We start from the raw sequence: 24,257 nt of genomic DNA on the forward strand, positions 1-24,257 counted from the left end.
TTTTAAAGATTGGCCCTGAGTTAACATCTGTTGCCAATCTTTTTTTCCTTCTTCTTCTCCTCAAAGCCCCCTAGTACATAGTTGTATATTCCAGTTGTAGGTCCTTCTAGTTCTGCTATGTGGGACGCCGCCTCAGCATGGCCTGCTGAGTGCTGCTAGGTCCACGCCCAGGATCTGAAACGGCGAAACCCTGGGCCACCAAAGCTGAATGCATGAACTTAACCCCTCAGCCACAGGGCTGGCCCCCAACGTAATCATTTTAATCTTACTTTCAACTTATCTCTAAATTCAAGATAATTCTGAAAAATTTAATTTTGAGTTTGATAGCTGCGTTGAAAGGCAGCTGGTCTGCATTACTACTGCAACAAATACATTAAACTATGGTTAATTATTAGCTCTAGGGTTGTAAGGGCATGGCCAATGTAGATTTTTTTTCCCCTAATGTGCGAGAATTTATTCTATGTCATAAATAGCTTAGTTGAGAGTTCTTAAAAATTTTTCCCCCAGTGAGGTGTTAATTGCTAGAGTTCAGTTCTGCCCCAGAGAACCTGCCAGCAGAGCAGAGACAAGGCAGAAATTTCTGGTTTGGATCCATTTCTATACTTGTTTTTCCACTTAACTGATCCTTATTTTTCCTTGGGTATGTTGGAGAAAGGCATTTTGTTTTTTACAAACAAACTAAAAATACTTAAACCTTAAAGATCTTTGTCACTAAATCAATTTTTTTTTCCTAAAAAAAAAAGGCAAAGGGATTTTACTAGATAATCTCAAAGGTTTCTTCCAGTTGTAAAATTCTTCTATGGATTGTAGTTTTATTTAGTTCTTTTCACATTATCAGTAATATCCTTATTTGCATATACTTTTTATTTATAATAATTTTTTCTTCTATGAATGGGATGCTATGTTTAAGTAATTCTACCATATTTGTATTGTAGTACTAGGGGACAGTAGTAGAGTAATATTGATACTGGCTCAACCCAAGGTTGACGTAAGAGAAGCCATATTATAGAAAGGAAGCCATATTGTAACTTTGAATCACTTCTGATTAACTAACTCAGCTGGATATGTACCCTCCAGGAGATATACATGCTCTGTAGCTTTTATGGCCCCTGCTTGCATATGTATCTCCCAGCTATGAAAGGATGATAACTTTGTTCTTTTGAGTTCCTTAGGAATGTAACAATCCCCAGACACTTTATACTGGTATCCATCATTGATGACAGCTGAAAGGTCTGGTGTGGTGACTCCCAGTGTGCAATACCAGAGGGTCAACATTCCTGACCCCCTCCTTTATAGCCCACTAGCCCTATATAACTGCTTCAAGATTCTGTGTCCCTTTAAGACGGTTCTTTAGGATGTTAGTTCACCATCTTTCGATCGGCTAGCTCATCGCTTAATAAAAGTCCTTTCTCTCACACTATCTTGCCTCTTGATAGATTGGCTTTTGTCTTCCAAAGCCACTAGAATCTTAAAATTATTTTTCTTTGATATTTCTTATTATAAGCTATAGAGTGAAGGATATATAAATAACTCAAATTTGCCCATTAGACTTTCTTATTCATGATAAAAAAAAAATCTTGCCTGTGTAATTTTCCTCTAGATTAGTCTGAAACCTTAGCAATGGATCAAATGATTTCCTTCTATCACTAAGCACAGTGGTAAGTAGGGAAGAGAAGTAACACTTATTTTTCACCTACTGAACGTCAAGCACCTATATAAACATTACCTAATTTAATTCTACCACAATCCTGTGGGGTAGGTATCATTAACCTTTTGAAAACTCAGGTAGCTGAGTGTCAATACAGCCCACAAAAAAGCACCAGTCACCAATTAGGTGACACTAATGGGAAAATACCTCAAAGCCTACACACTCCTGCTGTGTCAGTAACTCTTTTAGGCTGTAGTAGAACCAATCAATATTCAGAAACCAAACCATGGATATATTTCTTGTTGTCTTAAGGTCATTTAAAGCCATAAAGATCATGGGTTCTTACTCCAATTTCAAAGGACAACCTATTTCCATTGCTTTTGTTTTTCATAGCCAAATTTTTAAGTTTATATATCAAAAAAGTACATCCTAATAGACTTTGTCCTGGTCAACATTCCTTGAGAAATATTGTGGCTGGTTTAATCAAGGCCTTGTTTGAAAAAAAAAAGGGGGTGGGGGAGTTTAGAAGAAAACCAATTAAAATGGTATTAAATATACATATTACTATAGGATCCAAAAGGCTGCTTTTAAAAGAAACAAATCGGATCCAACAGTGTTTAAAAAAAAACTACTATGCTTTAAGAATTTATCCCACATATATACTTGTGCATGTGTGAAATAATCTACTTTCAAAAATAGTGCAGCATCGCTAGAGCAGTAAAAGATTTGAAAGAACCTACAAGCCCATCAACTGACTGGGTACATAAAACTTGGTAGACCCATTCAATGGACTACTAAACAGCTGTTCAAATGAGGAGGCTATATAGATATCAATATAGCTGTGAGATACATTTCTGAGGGAAAAAAGCAAAGTGCAGAATAGTGTATTTAGTATGTTATAATTTACGTACACAAAAGAAAACAGTACAAACACACACCCATGTAGTCACATATATATTTGGGTTACGTATTGAATATTTCTGTACTATGAATAAGGAGACAAAAATGGGGTTTAAGTGGGTGGGAATTAGGTGATAAAGGCAATTTCTTTTTACTGTATAGCCTTTCACTTTTTCACTCTCAAATAAATGTTTGTATTTTCTTTCTTCCCAGGATTAAAAAAACCTTTTTCCAAGAGTGTTTATCCTTGGGAGAAGGGGCTTTTGGGTTTCATTTAACATCATTTCACTGATTTTCTAACATGTATGTATTAATTACTTTTATATAAAATGTGATTTAACTGGCAGTAGGATTATAGAGGTTTTTTCCTCCTTTATGCTTTCTTATAATTTAAAAAACCCAATACATTTTTTTTTTTTTAAAAAGCTGTTGCTGGCCATCCTTCTCTGTTGTTTAGGAAACATTACCAGGATCATGATCTGCAGAGGCCAGTTCTTCTAAGGTTTATTTTATTCAGATTCTAACTTTTCAGGAAAGTTTTTGAATCCAACTTTATTGGTTTAAAATGTAATGTCTTTTGCCCTGTAATTCACTCGTGTGAATTTTCTCAGGTTCTAGTAAAATGCTTATGAAAGGCGTGAGATTTTCAAATTATCATGTTTCTTAAAGGCACAATTTCCTGGGCCTGGACTCTGTGCATTAAGAGAGGAGGAAATAAAATGCTTTGTTCTCTAAGAAGTGAATAGCATAGAGAAATGGCATAAAGAGAAAATCAGTTTCACAATGGGAATATTCAACGCAAAGCCATGCTTCAAAAGCTGTTAGCGAGAAATTACTTGTTTCTACAGAAAGATCTCTCTCTCATCTACCAGATCTCCTCAGAGTACTACCATTTCACTTATGCTTACGTTACCCGCGATTTTAAGGAGTTGGGTGAGGTTAATTTACAGAATCAAATAGGCCAGTTTACACAAATGGGTGATAAAAAAAGAGGTGAACACATTATTAACTTTAATTTCCTCTCTATCCTATCTTCCAGTTGTACCTCCTAGCTCTCGTAACTTTTATACATACTTTCTCCATAGAACTTTTTCTTTTTTAACTCTACGTGAAATTACTGTCTTCATGCTTCCAATTACCTGCTCTTTTAAAGATATGTTTGACTCATTTGTTTTCTTCTTTTCTGGCTCATATATAAAGTGGAAAGAGGGTAATGAGAGAGGAAGCCAACAGGGAGAAGAGCATGTTCTCTTCTCAGCTCCTAGTCTCCCTCTAGTTCCCTTTGTGGGCAGATTTTTAACAGAGCAGTTGGTAAAGAAGTGTTTGCAGAGTGTCTCAGGCCCAGGGTCACAAGCAGAGTACAGAAAGGTGTGTTTGGAACTGAGAGAATAATTCAATAACTGGTACACATTCATACATCCTTTATATAAAAATTTTAAAAATTCTGTATGAAATTTTGTTTTCATGCATCTAACAGCAGTTATAAAAGCACTTTTCACTCGCTTGCATTTTTCTTCTACATATGAAATATGAGATGATATAGATAATTTTAAATAAGAAATCCGACCAAGTATTTGGGCACCCATGAAGAGCACTATATTAGGCCCTAAGATATTTATGATATTGAGTGTCTATTACGTACAATGAGTTAAGTACAAGGATAAAAAGACACCTTCTGTCCTCATGGATTTTGGAAAAAAGACTAGCTTTTCCTGAACATTATGTTTCTAGTAATAAGCTTGGGTTGAGAACATTCCCACTAGCATAAACTCCTGTGGCATTTACCAGTTATGAAAGGTAAATGATTCCTTATCTGCTACAGAAGAGTACTTCAATGGAAGACTTATTACCTTTTTCTTCTATCATGAAAATGTTCTAATTTCATCCAATGGCATCAAAACTATTAACAGAGTATTATCTGCAGCCTATTTAACAGCCAATGTTAAAATCAAGTTATCCACAAACCATGAACTAACCCTTGAGATTTTAAAACTATGATACGTATTTAATTGCCTAATGTAGGTAATGTTTAAAAATATATTCTGGAGTAGATTGATTCATTATCACAAGGTGGATTTCCCCATTCTATTTAAATATAAGAGAATTATGTTTTACCTTAGACATTTTCCATCTTTACTTTCTCTGGTTTAAAAAAAAAATCACAACCCCTTAGGCAAAATGAGAAAAACGCCAAGTTTTTTTTCTGAATAGAAACAAAAGATTAGCTAGAAATTAGAGTCTGAGTCATCTTCATTGAATATATATTTTATTTAGAATGCAGCACTAGCAACATGATGATAAACTGTCACAAATTTATACCAAGAAGCACACAATCTTTGAAATGTGTTGTTTTCCACGAGTTAATTTAAGTATAGCATTATTATTATTTGGTACGAGAGTCAAAGACGACATTTAGATTCTTCAGCTTTGGGACATTTAGTAACATGAAAATGATTGTCTAGTCAGGCAGAGGAAAGAAATTCAAAAGCAGTTTCTTTTTCTTCTGCCAGTTCCTTTGCAGTAAGATCCATCTTCTCACGTGAGAAATCATTAATAGGGAGACCTTCAACAACCTTCCAGGTTTTGTCCTGTTTGAAAATCATTGCAAATAAGAGATTTACAATTAAACTAGAACCGATCTTCTACCATGCAACAGCTTAGTTTGAATGTAACTCTAGGAGTATCTGTTTTAAAGTCTGATTTTAAAGAAGCAAATCAAAATCCAGATCTTAATTAATGAGTGATTATGATAAAAATTCAATGCTTGAATTTAAAACTCACTGAAACTAGGAAAAAAATCTTTAAATGAGGCTTTAATTAGAAAACAAAACTATTGAAAAATTTCATGGTTCTAATACAGAGCAACAACACTGAGAGCCACTGCATCATTTAGAAGATACTGTTTGTAGGTATCTGATATTAGAGGCATAATAACAAAATGTGTCCAGTGGGAAGAGTTGAATCTTCCTATCCAGATTAATCTCAATCTTTTAGTGACCAGAAGTTGTGCCTCACATGATTTTAAAGCTGAGAAAAACGTCTAATTTGGTAAACAAACAACTTTGTAGACTAAATTATATCATTATTAATAAAAACATACAACTACTTTCTCAGTAGGGGACAGACGTAAATAACCCCAAAACACCTTACCTTGATTGTAACAGGGAATGAGTAGAGCAGATCATCGGGAACACCATAGGAGTTGCCATCAGAGATAACACCCATGGACACAAACTCTCCCTGAAAATAAGAATCAGTATTTTACATTCTCATGGTGCTTAGGGATTAGTTTGCATAACTGACAGACATATGAACTAACAAAATAAAACCAGGTGACACTTTCTTATTATATGCATAACTTCATTACTGTATGAGGGAATATCACCAGGCACTTCCATGACAAGGTAACTTTCATGGGTATTATGCCACTTTTCCAATCCATGTGTGAAGAAGGCTAGTGAAACATAATCCTCATTTTACAAATGAGGACGCTATGGCCCAATATAGGTGTGTGTTTTTCTTTGCTGAGGAAGATTTGCCCTGAGCTAACATCTGTGTCAGTCTTCCTCTATTTTGTATGTGGGTTGCTGCCACAGCATGGCCACTGCTGAGTGATGTGGGTCCACATCTGGGATTGGAACCTGGGCTGCTGAAGCAGAGTGTGCCAAACTTAACCACTAGGCCATGGGGCCGGCCCCTTAATATAGGTTTTAAGAAGGAAAAAGTCACCTCCACCAGGTGTGCTACGTGCTTTCCATCCATCATCTTATTCAATCCTCACAACCCTGTGAGGTAAGTGCCATCCATGTAAAAGATGACAAAAGAGCCCAGAAAGGTTAAGTAACTTTCCATAGGTGGTACACAGCTGAGCTGGGATATGAATCTAATCTATCTAACTGCTAAGGCTATGTTCTTTCTACATTATAGCGTTAGAGGACAAAAATAAAAGAGTGGCCTATGTAAATCAGAGTCCTCACCTCTGGGGTTCCAAACCAGATGTCTCTGACATGGTCACAGATGGCTTTTGCAGCAGACATCGCACTGGATAGTTTTCGGGCCTTGATGACAGCAGCACCACGCTGCTGCACAGTCTGGGTGGGGGCAGAGGTAGAGACAGCGTTACTTGATCATGATAGCAGAATTTTTATCAATTCCAAGCTGATCCTGGGGTGAAAGGCTGCAACCATAGCTTAATGTGTCCCCTCCAAAATCAACTATCCAATGTCAGCCTTACTAACCTATTTCAGCTATATGCACCAGTCTTTTTGAAAAAAAAACCAAAAAACTATAAATGCCCACAGAAAGTTTACCACACTTCATACATAGAAATGGATCTCAGTGTAAAGATAACTGGATGACTAGAGGGTACTCTAGTTTTTCCCCCTTGATCCATCTTGACTGCCGTGCCACAGATCAGATCAGAGCAGACTGGATCGTGACTGGCTTAGTATGACCCCCCAAAAAGTACCCAGTCTTCAGAGCAACTGTGAAAGGCTTGCTCTCGAGTTCCGTCCTTCCCCCTACCCCTTGGTGAGACACTCAGGTTACTGTGGCGTGTCTCCCAAGAGTTCTTTATGCCTGGCTATTAAGAGAGCTCCCAGATTTTTCTTACAGTGATGAATTCTCCCTTGAGCCAGCTGTCATCTTTCAGAGCTTCATAAACACCAACTTCCTTTCCTTGCAGTTTCACCTTGGCATGGTTGACATCGGGATACTGAGTTGATGAATGATTTCCCCAGATAATGACATTCTTTACATCATCAGAAGTGACACCAAGTTTAAGAGCAATCTAGTTAAATAGAAAACAAATACATTACTTAGACAAAAGCTTTTTATTTCAAATTGTGACCTGTTTGACAAATGCCCTTAAGATAAAAAGCCTCTGAAACTTCAGAGAACAGGAGAGTTATATTAATATGTAAAAAAAAAAAAAAAAAAAGCAAATTTTATTGCTTGGTAATCTCCTAAAACAGCTTAATGGTGTAAACAAATTGTGGATCTGAAACATTATAGGGTAGAATATTTAAGTACAATGTTTAACAGCAGACAGCATCCCACAATTTGTGATTAACTTATTAGTATAGTAGGTTTATCAAATATAAAACACTTAGCAAGAGGTTAATATTGCTTCATATGTAAATGTGACCTTTGTTTTGTTGTTAATGCTTACTTGGAGATGTCTTCTCGGCAATTCTGAACAATCAGGTATTCAGGTACTTTCTCTATATTTAGGTGAATATAATACATAAATGACCTAATTTTAAAATAATCCTAAACGTGAAAATTTGAAGTTGGAAGGGACTAAGATTACCAAAGTATGACCGTCCTTATTTTATAGATTAGGAAACGGAAGAGTTTAAGTATAACATACATATACAAACTAAAATTATAACAGATGTAACAATCTCTAGCTGTAGTTTCAGAAAGCTCTTAAGGATCCTGCACACCTTGTAGTCACATGAACATCAATTACATTATGTAGTACAGTAGCCACAGAAAGGGTTAGAAAGTTATGTTTTGAAAGATTTAAATAAAATAAAATCAGCTTGCTTGTTTTCTTATTCATGTGATAAGGTAATGGGCAGTAAAGAAATTATGGTTCGTTATATGTATAATTTGTTCCCAATCAGACAGTAGAATTTATGATGAACCAGAAGGGAATGTTTTGGGAAAAAAATTTTTTTGAGGAAGATTAGCCCTGAGCTAACATCCACCGCCAAGCCTCCTCTTTTTGCTACGGAAAACTGGCCCTGAGCTAACATCTGTGCTCATCTTCCTCTATTTTATATGTGGGACGCCTGCCACAGCATGGCTTGATAAGCAGTATGTAGGTCTGTGCCTGGGATCTGAACCAGGGAATCCCAGGCTGCCGAAGCAGAATGTGTGAACTTAACCACTATGCCACTGGGCTGGCCTCTGGAAAAAATTTTTAAAAGCTGATTTGTTAAGGTGACATTATGGGTGATTTTTCTTTCCTTTATGTTGTAATAAGAATGGGAGAAAAAAATAGTTGTGCCAAGTCCATAGCTTTTTCATACATACATCAAAGCAGCATCGCATCAAAGTTCTATGTGAACATTCACCATATAACAAAAGGAATACACTGATATTTTAAAGAAATTTTAAAAACAAGGATAGTAATAGCCCCAAACTGGAAACAACCCGGAAGTCCTTCAAGAATGGTTAAACAAACTGTGGTACCTCCACACAATGAAATAAATAAGTGGAATAAGTGGGAAAACAATAAAAAAGAATGAACTACTGATACACCCAACAACTTGGATGGATATTAAAGGCATTAAATTGAGAGAAAATAAGCCAGTCTCAAAAGGTTACTTACTGCATGATTCCAGTTTTATAACATTTTTAGAATGACAAAATTATAGAGATAGAGAACAGATAAATGGTTGTCAGGGTTTAGGAAAGTAGAAGGAGGGTGTAACGACAAACAGGCAGCATGAAGGAGTTCTTTTGTGGGTGATGAAATAGTTCTGTATCTTGACTATGGTGGTTATAGTTATACATAGAATCATTCATAAAGACATACAAAAAAATGAGTGAATGTAAAAACTGCAAAAATTTGAGAAAGTCTAGTTAACAGTATTCTGTGTAGTTTAGTAAATTTCCTAGTTTTGATAATCCTCTACAGTTATGTAAGATGTCACCACTGGGGGAAGCAGGTGACGGGTACATGAATTCTCTGTACTATTTTTGCAACTTATTCTGAGTCTACAATTATTCCAAAATAAAAAGTAAAAAGCAATCAAACAAAACAACAACCAACCAAACAACAAGGATAAAGATGAAAAAAGCCATTACCTAAAATATTTTCAATGACTTGACTCATCTTCACACTAATTTATTCAGTCAAGTAAGAAGCAAATTGTCTTTACTTTCTTTCTTTTTTTAAAAGATTTTTTAATTTTATTTTTCGTTTTTCTCCCCAAAGCCCCCCTGGTACACAGTTGTATATATTTTTTTTAGTTGTGGGTCCTACTAGTTGTGGCATGTGGGACGCTGCCTCAGCATGGCTTGATGAGCGGTGCCATGTCTGCGCCCAGGATCTGAACCGGTGAAACCCTGGGCCGCCAAAGCAGAGCTCAGGAACTTAACCACTCAGCCACAGGGCTGGCCCCAAATGATCTTTACTTTCACTATGACCCTTAAAATAAGTCGAGACTCATTTCCTAAATCCTAAAAGTTAGATGATTTAAAAAATTAACTTACAATTCTTTGTTTTTGACATTTTAAATCACTTTTGATCTAAACCTTGCTTCATTAAGTCCTAATACTTGAGTTCTGCAAGTATCAGGACTATTAACTACCTTATCAGTCTTCACGAATTAATTGGATGATTGGTTTCTGGGGTACCCAGCTATTGATCTGCCTAGTGGATGGGGTAGAGTGGTGTGCTATGCAATGAGTACCATTTTCTGTGTGTGCCATCACCTGAAAGGACTCAGGGAAGAACTGCCCTTATGTCTATTTAGCTGGCATGGTATAAAGAAGGAAAATTTATACTTGGACCAAATAAGCCAAGATGTATATTACTAAGAACTCAGAATCCATAACTCTGCTGAATGTCAGCTTCGACTGCTCCAAAGTACAGTGAAGACAAACTGTCTCTAAGCCTCTCCTCCCCACAGGCCTCCTTGGCTCCCCTTACTTCCTGTGTCCTGCTGCCCACCTCCTCTTGTTCTTTTGATCTCTTGAGCTAATCCACTTCTGTCCGGACAGCAAAGGCCAGTGCTTTGCATTCAGGAGATGTAGTTTTTGAATATCATTCATGTCAGAGCTGGTCTAAATTAACATGTATCCAGGATAGCAGTTTCTTGCCCCCTCTGACACTTTTATGTCTGTCAGATAGATCCTATTAAACAGTTTTTGTGTAATTCTCCAGCCCTAGTAATTTTCTTCCCCCTGATACTGCCTAACTGGTTTCAGTGTCAAATTACCTTGTCAGCAGACACATAAGCAGCTCTGGTGTGCAAATACATAGGGGAGTTCAGCAGGTGATAAACAGTTGCTAGGTAGCTAAGTCCTCTGAATTCCAAAACAAATTATGTAAGACTAATAACCATTCACACAAGAAAAATTAATCTTTGGGTTTGTTATTTTTCTCACTGCATTAACAATTTCTAAAGGAGGAAGAAACAGCTTCAACAAAAACATCCTAAAAGCTCTCACTGTGCCAGGCTGGCATGCTGCACCATGTGCCAAAAGTTAGTTTGAGATAGCTGCTTCTTCTCTTTCCTCATTCAGACTTTTGCCTCTACAAGGAAAACTGTTTCAGGCACCATGACAAAGTGTCACTTAATAGGACCTTGGATGCAGATTTTTCCAATGCCTGCCTCCGCCAAGGCCTCAGGTGAAACAACAGAGATGGAAGTTTATCAATGTCGTCATTTTACCTCTTTCTCCCTGTTGCAACTAAGTAAGTAACCATCTGGCAATCCAGAGTCGACAACTGCAACACCTATAATATCATCTTTTCCTCCATAACTGTTGTATAGTACCCAAATCTCCTGCCTCCAAACATTCAAACAAACTTCCATTCCTTCCCAGCCACCATACTCTGGCAAAATAATAAGGAAAAAGACTCCACTCACAGCCTAAAGCCTCTCAGGAAATATTTATAATTTAAGTTTGGTTATCCAATGACCTAAATTAACTGGAATATTCAGGGAGGTATTTCTGAAGTGTGGCTCTTCTCAACTCTTGATTATACCCCTCAATAATAATAAAAGTCAATAATAGTAATAGCAGTCAACTTTTATTGAGTTTTACTATGTGACAGGCACCACGATAAGGGCTTAACATAGATCTTATCTCATTTTATCCACAGAACTACCTTATGAGGTAGTTATAATTACCCCATTTTGTAGCTTGAATACACTTTCTCAAGGTAACGGAGTTAGTAAGTTGATTGAGGTCACTTGATCCCATTATGCAAGGACACACCAAGGTTTAGAGTAGGGAAATGTAGGTGGCTCCAACATTTACTAGCTGTATGACTCTGAGGAGGGTCCCTGACTTTTCTGGGCTTTGGTTTTCTTATCTATAAAACAGGGATAATAATGGATATCTCATATGGTTTCTACAAGAACTAAATGATAAATTACATGTAAAGCATTCAGCTTAGAGAAGAAGCTTAACAAACGTAAATTCTTTTCTCCTTCACTGGGCACTCCAAAGCTGAAAGATTATCAATTCTCAGTTTAAAGCAGTAGCTTTTCAACTTAAACCTCACACCATTTTTTGGGTAAAAATAGTTTTCTTGAAACTAAACAAAGTTGTCTTCTCTAGGAAACAAAGGACTAAACTCATAGACCTAGCTAGAAGTGATAACTTGTGGATGAGGAGAGATGGCCAGAAAAGTGCTAGGGAAAAGGAAAGTTACGTCCAAGAGCTAGAACTCTGTCATGACTTCCAAGGGCACCAGGATTATCTAGATCTGAGAAAGCCAGGAAACTGGCACAGACGAGTGGCATGGTCTCTAATTTTTTAAAAAGCTATTGTTAATACCCTGGTCACTGACCCCTTGGCATATTTACCTAAGGCATCAAAGGGTAAGGAAACATGACAACAATTAAAATTTGGCTGCTAAGTAATGACAAGTAGGAAATTTTATGGAAATGTAGAATATTAAAAAAAATATAAAAATAAAAATGAAATGAAATATAAAATTTAAAATCTGAACTTGATTGCCTAGCTGTAGGGGAAAAAAGAAGAACCACACAAAACACAGGAAGCTCAAGTCTTTCTTTTTATAATCTCCTATATATCTGACAATAATAAACTAAATGATGTATCATCCTGTGAATTATCTATACCAGTGACTACTTTTTAACCACTGTAGTAAGAGACATTAGCAACCGCATTGAATTATAGATAGCAAATGAAATCTAGTTGAGAAAATTAAACACAAAGTTCAGCTTCTTTAAGAGACTAGATTGAAAGACTCCCCAACAAACTGGAATAGCTTCCTACTAAACAAAAATAATAAAAAAAGCACAAACTAAGATTCAGATACCTTTAAAAATGAGAGAAAAAAGTTTTCAAGTTGAACATTCATAAGATTTTCAAAAGCATTTTTCTCACCTGAGCTTTAGCTCGGTTGTGATCCAAACGCGTCAAGCAGCTGAAGTTCTCCTTAGGAATGGACGGTGCCGACTTGGAGGCAGTCAAGCAGTTGGTATTGGCTGGGTTTCCCACCACGATAACCTAGGACGTACGGAGGCACAGCAGCCTTAGAGACCACATACCGATTACCTCAATTATCTTAGAATATGACTGACAAATGTGTAACCTTTGTATCAAGTTTGTGTGAGCTAAATATGTACAGTTATCATTGCAGTTTCTAATAGGTTTCTATCTTCCCTTTTAAAAACTTTTTGCCCCCTTATTGGGGTTTCGTGTGATTACCAAAAACATTTTTTTAATAAAGCCACCATTATGTATACAAGTCACTTGCCAGGTGGCAGTGTCCAAGACCTAAGGTACATGTCTTTCTCTTTTGTTCTGTGCCCTATTTGGGACAGACCATTTATCTATTTGCTACAAAAAACAAATTATCTAAGGCTCTATCTCAGAGTTCAACTCACTCATAAAATTTTCCTTCTTATAAAAGTAGTCGAAGAAAGAAATTCTACTTGAGCGGTTTACTTTAGGACATGATTTGTCTTTAGGAATTAAAAGTGTTTCTCAATCTTGCCTACTCGTAAAAATTAACCAAGATATTTGCTAAAACACAGACTACCAGGTCCCATCCACTCCACACGTCCTGAATGAATCTTTAGGAGAATGTACTTCAGGCTACTGTTTTTTTTATTGGGGAGGTATGGGATACACTGAATTACAATACAGTATAGGAAAAGGGATACACGGACTTTTATTTTAGTTTTACAAATCTTTAATAAAATCATAATTTAAAAAAACCACTGTGAAATAATATCAAATTTACTTTGCAGAAAAGCTGCAAGCATATTACAAAGATTAACTCCCACATCTCTTTTACCCATATTCTCCAATTTGCTCCATCTCTTTCCCTCTCTCTCCACACACACATCCTTAGTCTTCTTTTTGGCCTACATTTGAGAGCAATCTACAGACATGATACCAGTGTCAGTGTATATTTCCTTAAACAAGGATTGTGGCCAACGGGCGATTATGGTGCAAACAATACTATAACTCCAAGCAGCCTGGATTTCAGCAGTCCAAACAACCTTGTAATCTTTTACCAAGAGATCTGTGGATTTCTCTTTTTTTTTTTTGAGGAAGATTAGCCCTGAGCTAACATCCGCCACTAAGCCTTCTCTTTTTGCTGAGGGAGATTGGCCCTGAGCTAACATCCGTGCCCATCTTCCTCTAGTTTATACGTGGGATGCCTGCCACAGCATGGCTTGACAAGTGGTGCATAGGTCCGCACCTGGGATCTGAACCTGCAAACCCCAGCTTGCCAAAGTGCAGTGCACGGACTTAACCTCTAAGCCTCTGGGCCAGCTCCTGTAGATTTCTATTCAATTCATTTCTATTGTTTTCTGTTAATGATTACAGAAAATAAAAGTTAACTATTTAAAAGGAAGTCCACAGAAAGCAAAAATTCAGATGTCTATGAAGTATTAGAACATTATAAACAGCAATTTTAAAAAATCTTAGAAAATTTTTTTACCTTACTTCGAAGGCAGGATAGAGAGGAGGAAGTGTATGAAAATCAGTAAAACCGATTGCAAGCCTATTTGCTGTGACAACTAAGTTCTAGTTAATTGATGACTAATTGGTAAAAGGAGGCTTTATCGTAATATTAAGACACATTTAGAAACTAGAATAAATAGCTTGAACACAAAGAGACAGAACAGGAAGTCATACCTACTCAACTCCTCAAGAGACAAGCATATCAAAATTCCTCTGGATCGGGAAAATCTGAGCATTCAGAAGCCACCATCTCCTATTGTTGAGAAGGTAGCTTATAGCTATCTCCCTCCACCATCACACACACAAATCCAAATGTCTGGACACGTATTCCCGCACAACTAAAATGCACCAGAAAGTTCTGTGCCTTCTCTATAGGTTTACAGACTAATAATAAATTTTCACCTCATAGTATTAGGCAAAATATTTTTGAGCACCTCTGAATATAGACTTCTACACTATAAGAAAAAAACTCAGAAAGGAAGAGCTTATTAAGCAAAACTCTGTATCTACTGACCATAGCACAGAACTGGGAAAAAAAAAGAAAGGCAAATAATTTTGTTTTCACTTAATTGCTGAAAGTAGAAGTTTCAAACGCTGATAATAAAACCCCCCATTAAATACTGTATTGGTCACCTTAACTGACTTCTTGGCATATTTCTCCAAGGCTGCACCTTGGCATTTGAAGATTTTCACATTTGCTTTCAGTAAATCTTTCCTCTCCATGCCATCCCTTCTTGGCATGGAGCCCACAAGAATGGCCACATCCAGGTCTTTGAAAGCAACGTCTTCTTTATCTGTTGCAATGACATCTGTGAACATGGCAATAAATATGCAGAGCTATTTAAACACCAAAACCTGAGGTTTTCTTTTTCATATTGAACCCACCCAGTAACTCTTTCATTTTGTAGCAAATGTTTACTTTCATGTATCACATTGATAAAAGTTTTAGGAGCCAAAGAAAACAAAGACAATATATTAATTCAACAATCATAACATCAGTAGAAATGTGAACACATTTATTTTGCTTTTCCTATTTCAATAATTATCTCAATTTTAAAAATTCTATAGCTTTTATCTTTTATAAGCAGATATGATGCAAGATATAATACGATAACTTTCAAGGCAACATTTGTTATTCACACTAATTACCACAGATAACACAAAAGAGAAACTAATTCACCTAACCTTTAAGTTACAACTACTTTAAGATCTAAGATACCAATCACAAATTAAAAATAATGTTTATTGAGGAGTTTTGTGCCAGGAATAATGCTATGAGATTTATTTAATCAAATTTAATCTTAGTATTTTACAAATGAAGACAATGAGGTTTAAAGAATTAACTAGCTGCTATCAAAAAAACAGCGGGGCTATAATTCCAGCCCAGGTCGGTCCAGAGTCCAACCACTATGTTAGTTCAATAAACATACACCACTTGCTTTCTGATTAAAGAACACAGATTATTGCTCTCCTTTGTCAACAGTATTAAAAAGGCCACGATCAGTGCTTTAGACTAACTGTTTATGTCCCTCACAAAATTCATATGTTGACACCTAATCTCCAACGTGATGGTATTAGGAGGTGGGGCTTTTGGGAGGTGATCAGGTCAGGAGGGTAGGGCCCTAATGAAGTGGATTAATTATGAAAGAGGCCTCAGAAGGTTCCCTCACCCTTTTTACCACGTGAGGACACAGTGAGAAGATGGCTGTCTATGAACCAGGAATTGGGCTCTCACCAGACACCCAATCTGCTGGCTCTTTCATCTCTGTCTTCCCAGGCTCCAGAACTGTGAGAAATAAATTTCTGTTGTTTATCAACCACTCAGTGTATGGTATTTTTTGTCATAGCAGCCCAAATGGACTAAGACAACTAGGATTCAGCATTGTCATTGGTAAATTTTTAGACCAGTGAACTTGTGTCACAGTCAGGCTGCTATGAGCTCCCAAACAGGAATGCATAGGAATACCAGTTGGAGGAAAAAAAAAAACACCCTTCTTTTTCTCAGCCATGCATCCTTATTTGCTGAACCTTCCCTTCTCTGTCACATTCAAAGCTGACCAAGAACAAGTTGACTGTAACCTGGGCCCATCAGAGAGAGCAGAGGGAACTCAGCAGAGAAAGGAATAAAAATGGGATAAAGCAAAGAGGAAGCTGATTTGGAAACAGTGGGTGAGGAAAAGGAGCCATGAGAATAGCTTGGGGAGGGTAATGCCCTCTCTTACGTAACTACGCAGCCAAATGATTCAGATGGCACGGCACTCCTTCTAGTAAATGTTTATTGAACAGATATATGAATTCTCAGCATGGTTTCTCTTGGGTTTGTATGTATTTTGCTTTGTGCAAACTTTTAGGAAAGTATTAGTAATTAATCCTTACCAAAAGACAAAGATCATCATAAAGGTATAGCTAAAGAAAAATACTCAAATTAGTTTACAACTTGACCTAATATTTTAACGAATCTTTCAATCAAATCTAAGACTTCTGTCTTACTTTGTGTAATAGTTTAGTGATTCTCAAAGGCTCTCAGCAGAACTCTGGTGGGTTTTTTCAGACTATCCAGTGTACAATTGGGACAATTTACACTATATCCCAACCTGATGACTGGCAGATGGGATGGAACCATACAATGGACCAACCAATTTCTAGCCTCAGGGCAGCATATGGCTCTGGAAGACATCATTCAGAGTTGAAAAAGTTTTCTATCACAGGACGCTACTATTACTATTTAAATAGACTTTATATAACAACAATGTAGACAATCTTAATGTATAACCCTTTTGCAATATCATACTTAATTAGTAAAATAAATTATATATAAGCATGTGGGGGTAAAAAGGTATAGTCTTTTACCTTACACACGTTATTTCTCGCTTTTACTCTTATCTATTCGTGGTATACCAAGTAGTTGTTCAAAAAACAAAAACAAAATACTTTTTAAAAATAATTTCTAATTGAGAAGCTAGTTAACAAAAATGTAAAATCTATTTTTTTTTTTTTAAAGATTTTATTTTTCCTTTTTCTCCCCAAAGCCCCCTGGTACACAGTCGTGTAGTTTTAGTTGTGGGTCCTTCTAGTTGTGGCATGTGAGACGCTGCCTCAGTGTGGCTTGATAAGCGGTGCCATGTCGGCGCCCAGAATTCCAACCGGCGAAACCCTGGGCCGCTGAAGCAGAGCGTGTGAACTTAACCACTCAACCATAGGGCCGGCCCCAATGTAAAATCTATTTTTGACAGAAATAAAATACTATAAAATCCCTTTCTTCTCCACTCCCCAACTCACCTTTCAGGAGGGGAAGGGCACAGTCTTGCAGTTCCATTAGGACACCGTCCAGGACACCCATCATGGGGGTGATATCCAACAGCACAAGAATTATAGGCTGCCAAATAAATAGCAAGGACAGCATTTGTCAGTGTAGGTTACGTCATTTAGTCACAAAAGAGACCTTTGGAAAAGTTTTTGCTTATTCGGTGTGTATACGTGTTTAATTCCCATTACTTACTCAAAATTATTTTAGAAGATCAAGTATCTAATATCATGCCACTTTCAGAAAAAGGAATGCTATAAAATCAGCAATGTTTTGCTAACCTTCACAGTAAGAGGAATCATTATTACTGAATTTTAAAGGAGTACATGAAAGAAATATCAAATTGAAGTGACATGCCACAGCTTGCTTTTATTGTTAATAGCTGTATCTGATTTCAGTTCATGAAAAGCTTAATATCTGGCACAAAGGAAGAACTTGATATGCATGGGTGAAGAGAATGGATAAATGAATACTTTAGAAAAGGATTTTAGTGTACATTAGTCAGACCTGCTGGAATAGGGGGTGCCTGCTTCAAACTGAGAAACAGATTTACCCATCTTGACTATTTTTGGTCTAAAGACCATCTATGAACAAGGAAGTGCTGATTCAGCAACTTTCTCTCCCACTTGACTCATCCCTAACAGTTACTGCCCATTAGTTAATACCTTCCACTGATTGATGCCACCTGGGGGCACCAAGTCAAGAAATACAGTATGTGGTAGAGTTCTGATTTGCAAAGTGTTTTCAGTGCCTGGAGGGGTACATATAAATAAGCTACCAGCTTCCACTGATAGCAGTGTACCATTCCTTCACCATTTAAAAATTTCTTTGCAACTAAATACAGGGTTTTAATGACCATATTCTTACTCTGACTTAAGATTTATAGACACTTGCCCCTACCTGGTCTTTACCAAAGACAGATCCATTTCCAATACTGTACAGCAGTGAATATGCAATTTGACCAGCTGCTCCAGTCACAAGGACTCTGATTGGTTCAGACTGTAATGAAAGAGATCCATTAACATCTTAATTAAAAACTGCTATTTTACCCTAAAGATATTCAGGATTTTCTCTACAAGACGATCACATACTTTAAAAGTTAACATAAAATTTTAAAGTCTCTTCACATCTGGCTTAATAGATTGTCCCAGTAAATATAGCATGCACAATCAACTAAGCAACTTCCGGAACATGTGTCCTTTGGCTGCCTATTTATGGATTGTTATTTAACTCTCACTGTTATCCTAGATTTACTTACATAATCGTATCCATGTGTTTTTAAGGATATTTTACCACCAAAATAGGCCTAACAATGTTGATGTGCATTATATGGTGATACAAACCCTGGTGGCCACTAGAACCTTACAAATCCTGTTATGCGAATCCCCTCAATAGAATCCTTCACACTAGGAAGAGAAGTAGCAATGGTTAAAATTTTCCATTTACAGTGACCCAGAAAGTTTTAATAAAACTATTAATCTTGATTCAACTTAACTACATGGAGGAGGAAAAATAAGCCTATATTTTTTTATTTGAGAAATAAAAATGAGAAAATGATAATATCTGGATTATAATGAATTTTAGTATTAAATAATAAATAACTACAGCAACATATAGTGACAGTTGACAACCTGATTCCAAGGGAAAATTAATTTTAAAAGGGAGGAAGGGGGAGAAGTACAAAGAGCGTAGTAGTTATAATAGAGAGAAGTTGCCTTACAGATCTCAACAGACTTTGAACAAATTATGGACATATGGACAAAAATAATAACTACTATTCAAAGTGATGACCCTGAGTCATTAGGAAAAAGTTAAATTAAGCTAAGAGAATTAAAAAGATAGAAATATTCCTATTAAGAAGAGCTGAATAAAAATGTTTGGAAACTTAATGGGTAAGTTTAATTAGATGGGAAAATTCAACCAAGGTGAACCGTTGCTTTCTCTGACAGTGCTGGGTAAATGTACTTCCACTGTGTCACATCTATTGTTACCCATATAGAGGTGGCCCACTGAATTGACTGGGGATAGATGTGTTTTGATTTCTTTACATTTAGAATTCTTTCTTCCAGAGGAAGCATGTCTCCAGGATGGAAGGAGACTATGCCCCTGAAGGGTCCTTTTAAACCTTCCAACTCCAACCTCTGAAGGTCAGCAGCAGGTAGCAATTTGGTACTCACAGAAGTCAAAGAAGAAGATCTCAGGAAAGAAGTGTCAACTGTTGTAGAGAAATGAATCTGATCATAGCAGACTACGTATGCATTTCTTCCTCAGAGGTGTGACCAGGGTAGGAGTGGAAAAAAAGGAGAAAACTATGGAGACAGTTTCTCCCTGACCTTCTTGGTCCCTTCCCTATCTTCTTCACCAACCTCTCACCTAAGCCTTTATATTTCTAAATACACAAAATATGATAATTCCCAAATAAACCAATTTTATTTCAAGACTTATTTATGTTCCCAAATAGACTTCAGGTTTATAAAGAACACAAAGTTATTGTATATGGTTATTTCCTATCATATGGCCCTTACATGTTTTTAATTCTGCCATTTTCCCGTTCCTCTGGAGTAGTGAAGGTGAGGAAAAGGGAGCAGAGGAAGGAATTATTCCCCTTTCCTCCTTAGAATGCAAGCTCCTTAAGGACAGGGGCTTTGTCTATTTTATTTATTTTTGCATCCCAACTGCCTAGAACAATGCCTGGCATGTAGTTGGAGCTCAAATATTTGCTGAAGGAATAGACGGATCTTGTAAAATTATTATCAAAAACCTGGAAATATAAAAGAATTGTTTTGAAGCTAAACCTAACATGTTTTAAAAAATTGTTTAAGATATTTTATTCATATATACTTGCACTGAGAAGGTTGGAAACTTTGTGACAATATTTCTAGCCATTGACAGCAAAATTATTTATGTCACTAGTTCTAATGATACAGTCTTATAATCAACTGATGAACTGTTATGTCACTAAACAACACACCACTGCACCTCTATTATGTGCCTGGTACTATTTTAGTGAACCACATGCAGGAAAGAGGATAAGCCAATTTTCTAAAACAGGGGACTAGAGGCAGAATGTAGTAGTTAAAGAGAAGGCTTCTAGAGCCAGAACTTCTTGGTTCAAATCCTGACTCCACAACTCATTAGCTGTATGTTCTTGGGCAAGTTACTTAATCTCTCTGTATTCAGTTTCCCAATAGCAAAATGGAGATAACAATAGCAGCTACCTAACATACAAAGTAGTGGTAAGGATTGAGAGAGTTAACATACAAAGCACTAAGAATAGTATGTGGCAAGTACTGTAATTACAGGTCACTGTCACCACAGAATTTTCCTCTAAGGACTCTTACAGCCTGTGGTTTTCTGTTTACATGTCTGTTAACTCTCTACTAGACTGTGAACTCCCCATGAGAGCAGTCCACTTTTGACTCAAATTTGCACTCCCATATAGTGTTCAACAAATATTTGCTGAAGAATGAAAGTAAGGGTTAAGAACAATATGAACACATGCTACTTCAATGTAAAGTAAGCTGGTATAAGAAATGAGGAAAGTGACTATCACCACCTGTAAAGCTTAACCTCCCAGAAAATCAGGTAGATGGTCAGAATAATGCAGTCAATTTTAGGCATTAATTTTAGCTACTAAAAAAATGTGTTCACGGTATCACAGTTTGTCGTAAAGGGGCTGTGGGCAACTAATTAACACTACTAATTCGTCCTCAGCAGTTTCTTTCTTCTGTATCTTTGAGCAAATTATTTTCAAAGGTAGGTAATTCCATCTTGTTAAGAACAGTATGAAGTCTAGTTAGTGTCTGAATGTTTGATGAAACAGGAAACAACATTCATATTTGGTTCTTTGTCTATTTTTCTGTTGAGGAAGATTGGCCCTGAGCTAACATCTGTTGCTAGTCTTCACCTTTTTGCTTGAGGAAGATTGTCACTGAACTAACATCTGTGGCAACCTTCCTCTATTTTGCATGTAGGATGCTGCCACACCATGGCTTGATGAGTGGCATGTAGGTCCGTGCCCAGGATCCGAACCAATGAACCCCGGGCCCCTGAAGCAGAGTGTGCGAACTTAACCACTACGCCACTGGGCTGCCCCCCATATTAAGTTCTTTCTGCTCTCTGCAACACTGCAGTTGAAAAGCAGAGGATGGGAGATTCCTATAGACTTTTCACAATGTCACAGTGTGAAGAAAGGTTACTATTCTTTGCTTAGATATCTAGGCAGTAAGCCCAAGATCCAAAGAAGGAATGTCTTTGCTCTTGGCAAGGCACTAATGACCTTCCGGAAGATGCAGGCTCTGTCTTGTCCATGTCCTCAGGTCTCAGTTGTAAAGCTTGAATTTAAGGTATTCCTTCTGTTATTCTACAGAAAGACCCACATATTTCTTTTTTACTGTCTAATTTATATATATTTCTGTAATATAAAAGACAAACTATCATTCAGATTCTTTCATACAGTTTATTCTTGCTGTCACTCCCTGTGAACACAAGCGAAGAATGCCCTCCTTTAAAAAACTGCTTTGAATAGCTAACAAAAGATGGCTCTTTTCTGACTCAGTGATTGGTCACACACTCTCCCCAGGAGGAAAGCAGATTGAGTCACGTCAGATTGCTGTCAGTTTTGGCAAATTGACAGGAGTTGTCTTTCTCATGGAGGTCTGTTAGCTGGTGCTCCAGTGACCTTCCAGGGATGAGGCCTGGCTTGATTTACTGTGTAGGAAAACAACACAAGAATGGGGGACCAAGATCTCTCTGTGACCTTGGGAAAATCATATGACCTCACAACGCTATGCTTTAAGATTAGAGGAAATAATCTCCAAATTCCCTTCCAATTCTAGAATATTCTGAATTGCAGAGATTAAAGCTATCAGGTAATATAAATGCTGATAACATAGTTTGTATTTGCACTATGAGCTTGTATCTTTATTCCAGAATCTCAGCTACAAAAAAATTAATTTTCAGCATGACTTGGTTAAGTGTCTGTATGACACAATATGGTAAAACAGAAAGAGTGTGAGACCCTCGGGGGCAAACTGTTGTGTGACCTTGAGCAAATGACATTCTCTTTGGGTTTCAATAAACTCAATTTTAAGATGTGAAGTGGGGAGGTATGTCAAGATGATCTTTAAAAGGTCTCATCCAGTTCTAAAATTATAAAGTCCGAGGTTCTCTGATAATAAGTATCTCTGCTTTCATGCTAAGATTATTAGGTCAGAAACCATCATTTAAATGACTGATTATGCTATCAAACAAAATAAGTAGGAAACCTAGATTTAACACTTTTTGAGAATTAGGAACTGGCCCCCTTATAAAGGTAGAGAGAATAATCTTCTTGCCTTGAAAACATGTCTTTTCAGGTTCTGGAAAATTTTCAATTCATTCAAATATTTTTCCACAGTTCCCACCCATTTTAGTATTTTGAGATAACGAAGGAAAAACAGTCTCAACTATAAATACAAGTACTGAAGCAGTTTCTCTCAGTCTTATGTCAAATGTCACCTTCAAACAGCATGCAGATTCTTCCTACGTCAGTTCCCTCACCAACCCCCCATCTCCCTTTCAGCAGAGACAAGATATGGAGATCTAGGTATCCAGATCTTCATGACAAGATGGTTATATTGTGTAACATTTAATAGCAGTCGTTCTAGAATTCATAACATACAAATCAGTAAAGAATATCTGCACTAGTTACGTCTAGTGATGCCGTCACTGCAACACGTCCTGGCATTACAAAGACATCAATGAACAGGTTTTAAAGAACATTTCGTGAAATTAGATATGGCGGAAAACAGGTCTCTTGAAAACGTAGATCGTAATCTGGAGCACCTGCTAAGCACTACCTTTACAGTCGAGGGCCTTCTACTTTCAAGGGCTTTGCAACAAAAGCCCTTAAAAACACTTCGCTTTAGAGGAGAAAAGAGCTTAGGACCCCAAACCCCCTCCCATATCAAACCTTATCATCCTTATCAAACTCCATATCGTGCTTCGGAGAAAATCCGCAGCTTCGTATTTTGTCCCCCTGCCATGCAGGAGGACTGAGACCGCAAGGACAGCGATCTCTTTAAGGTCCCTCTAGGAGCCCCCCAGATGAAAACCAAACCCTTCTCAATTTCTAGGTCACTGCGACAGTCCTCAAAAGATGAGCCGGGTTTCCCAAAAAGCATGAAAGACAGTGCCTTGCACAGCCGCCCCTCAAAAGTCCTTCAAGCACAAGAAACCCCACACAAGGGCGCGAAGGCCGGAGGCGGACAGAATCCAGGGGCTCACACTCACCATGATTGGGAACTGCGCGGACAATTTCAGCACCTGCAAAACAAGCTGCAGGGAATCAGGTCACCTCTACCTCGAGACCGACTCAGAAAGGGCGAGCGGCGTTAGAAAGAAAAGGCTCGGCTCCCGACCGCGGCGCCCTCTGGGAACTGTAGTTTACGCTGCCCCGATTCTGGTGCAATCTCCAACGCACTTCTTTCAAGTATTGAACTACACTTCCCGAGGTCAGAGTATCGTCTCACGCCCTTCTCCCTGCGCTCTCCGCCGATTGCAAAGTAGTCCCCGAGGGTGAACCGCTGTGATTGGAGGACGGCGACGAGCGGATGATTTGGGCTCAGGAGGAAACGATCTGCCTGATGGCGCCCAGCAATTGGCGGGAGGGGAGGCGTGTGTAAATCGAGGGAGGAGAGACAGACCCTGTAGCTACATCAATCACACGTG

The 24,257-nt window shown here is 37.5% G+C and overlaps 1 protein-coding gene across 1 annotated transcript; it reads right to left on the reverse strand.

The window, feature by feature from the left end:
• Positions 1 to 4,797: 4,797 nt before the first annotated feature.
• On the reverse strand, positions 4,798 to 24,138 carry MDH1 (malate dehydrogenase 1). Its single transcript, XM_014836803.3, has 9 exons — positions 23,820 to 24,138; positions 18,447 to 18,545; positions 17,522 to 17,618; positions 14,876 to 15,051; positions 12,650 to 12,772; positions 7,161 to 7,337; positions 6,526 to 6,639; positions 5,699 to 5,788; positions 4,798 to 5,136 (listed from the first exon to the last, which is right to left on the reverse strand). The coding sequence occupies exons 1-9, from the start codon at positions 23,820 to 23,822 to the stop codon at positions 5,011 to 5,013; spliced, it is 1,005 nt and encodes a 334-aa protein (XP_014692289.1). The 5' UTR covers positions 23,823 to 24,138; the 3' UTR covers positions 4,798 to 5,010.
• Positions 24,139 to 24,257: the final 119 nt, after the last annotated feature.

Source organism: Equus asinus, chromosome 6, assembly GCF_041296235.1.
Source record: "Equus asinus isolate D_3611 breed Donkey chromosome 6, EquAss-T2T_v2, whole genome shotgun sequence".
NCBI classification, from domain to species: Eukaryota; Metazoa; Chordata; class Mammalia; order Perissodactyla; family Equidae; genus Equus; species Equus asinus.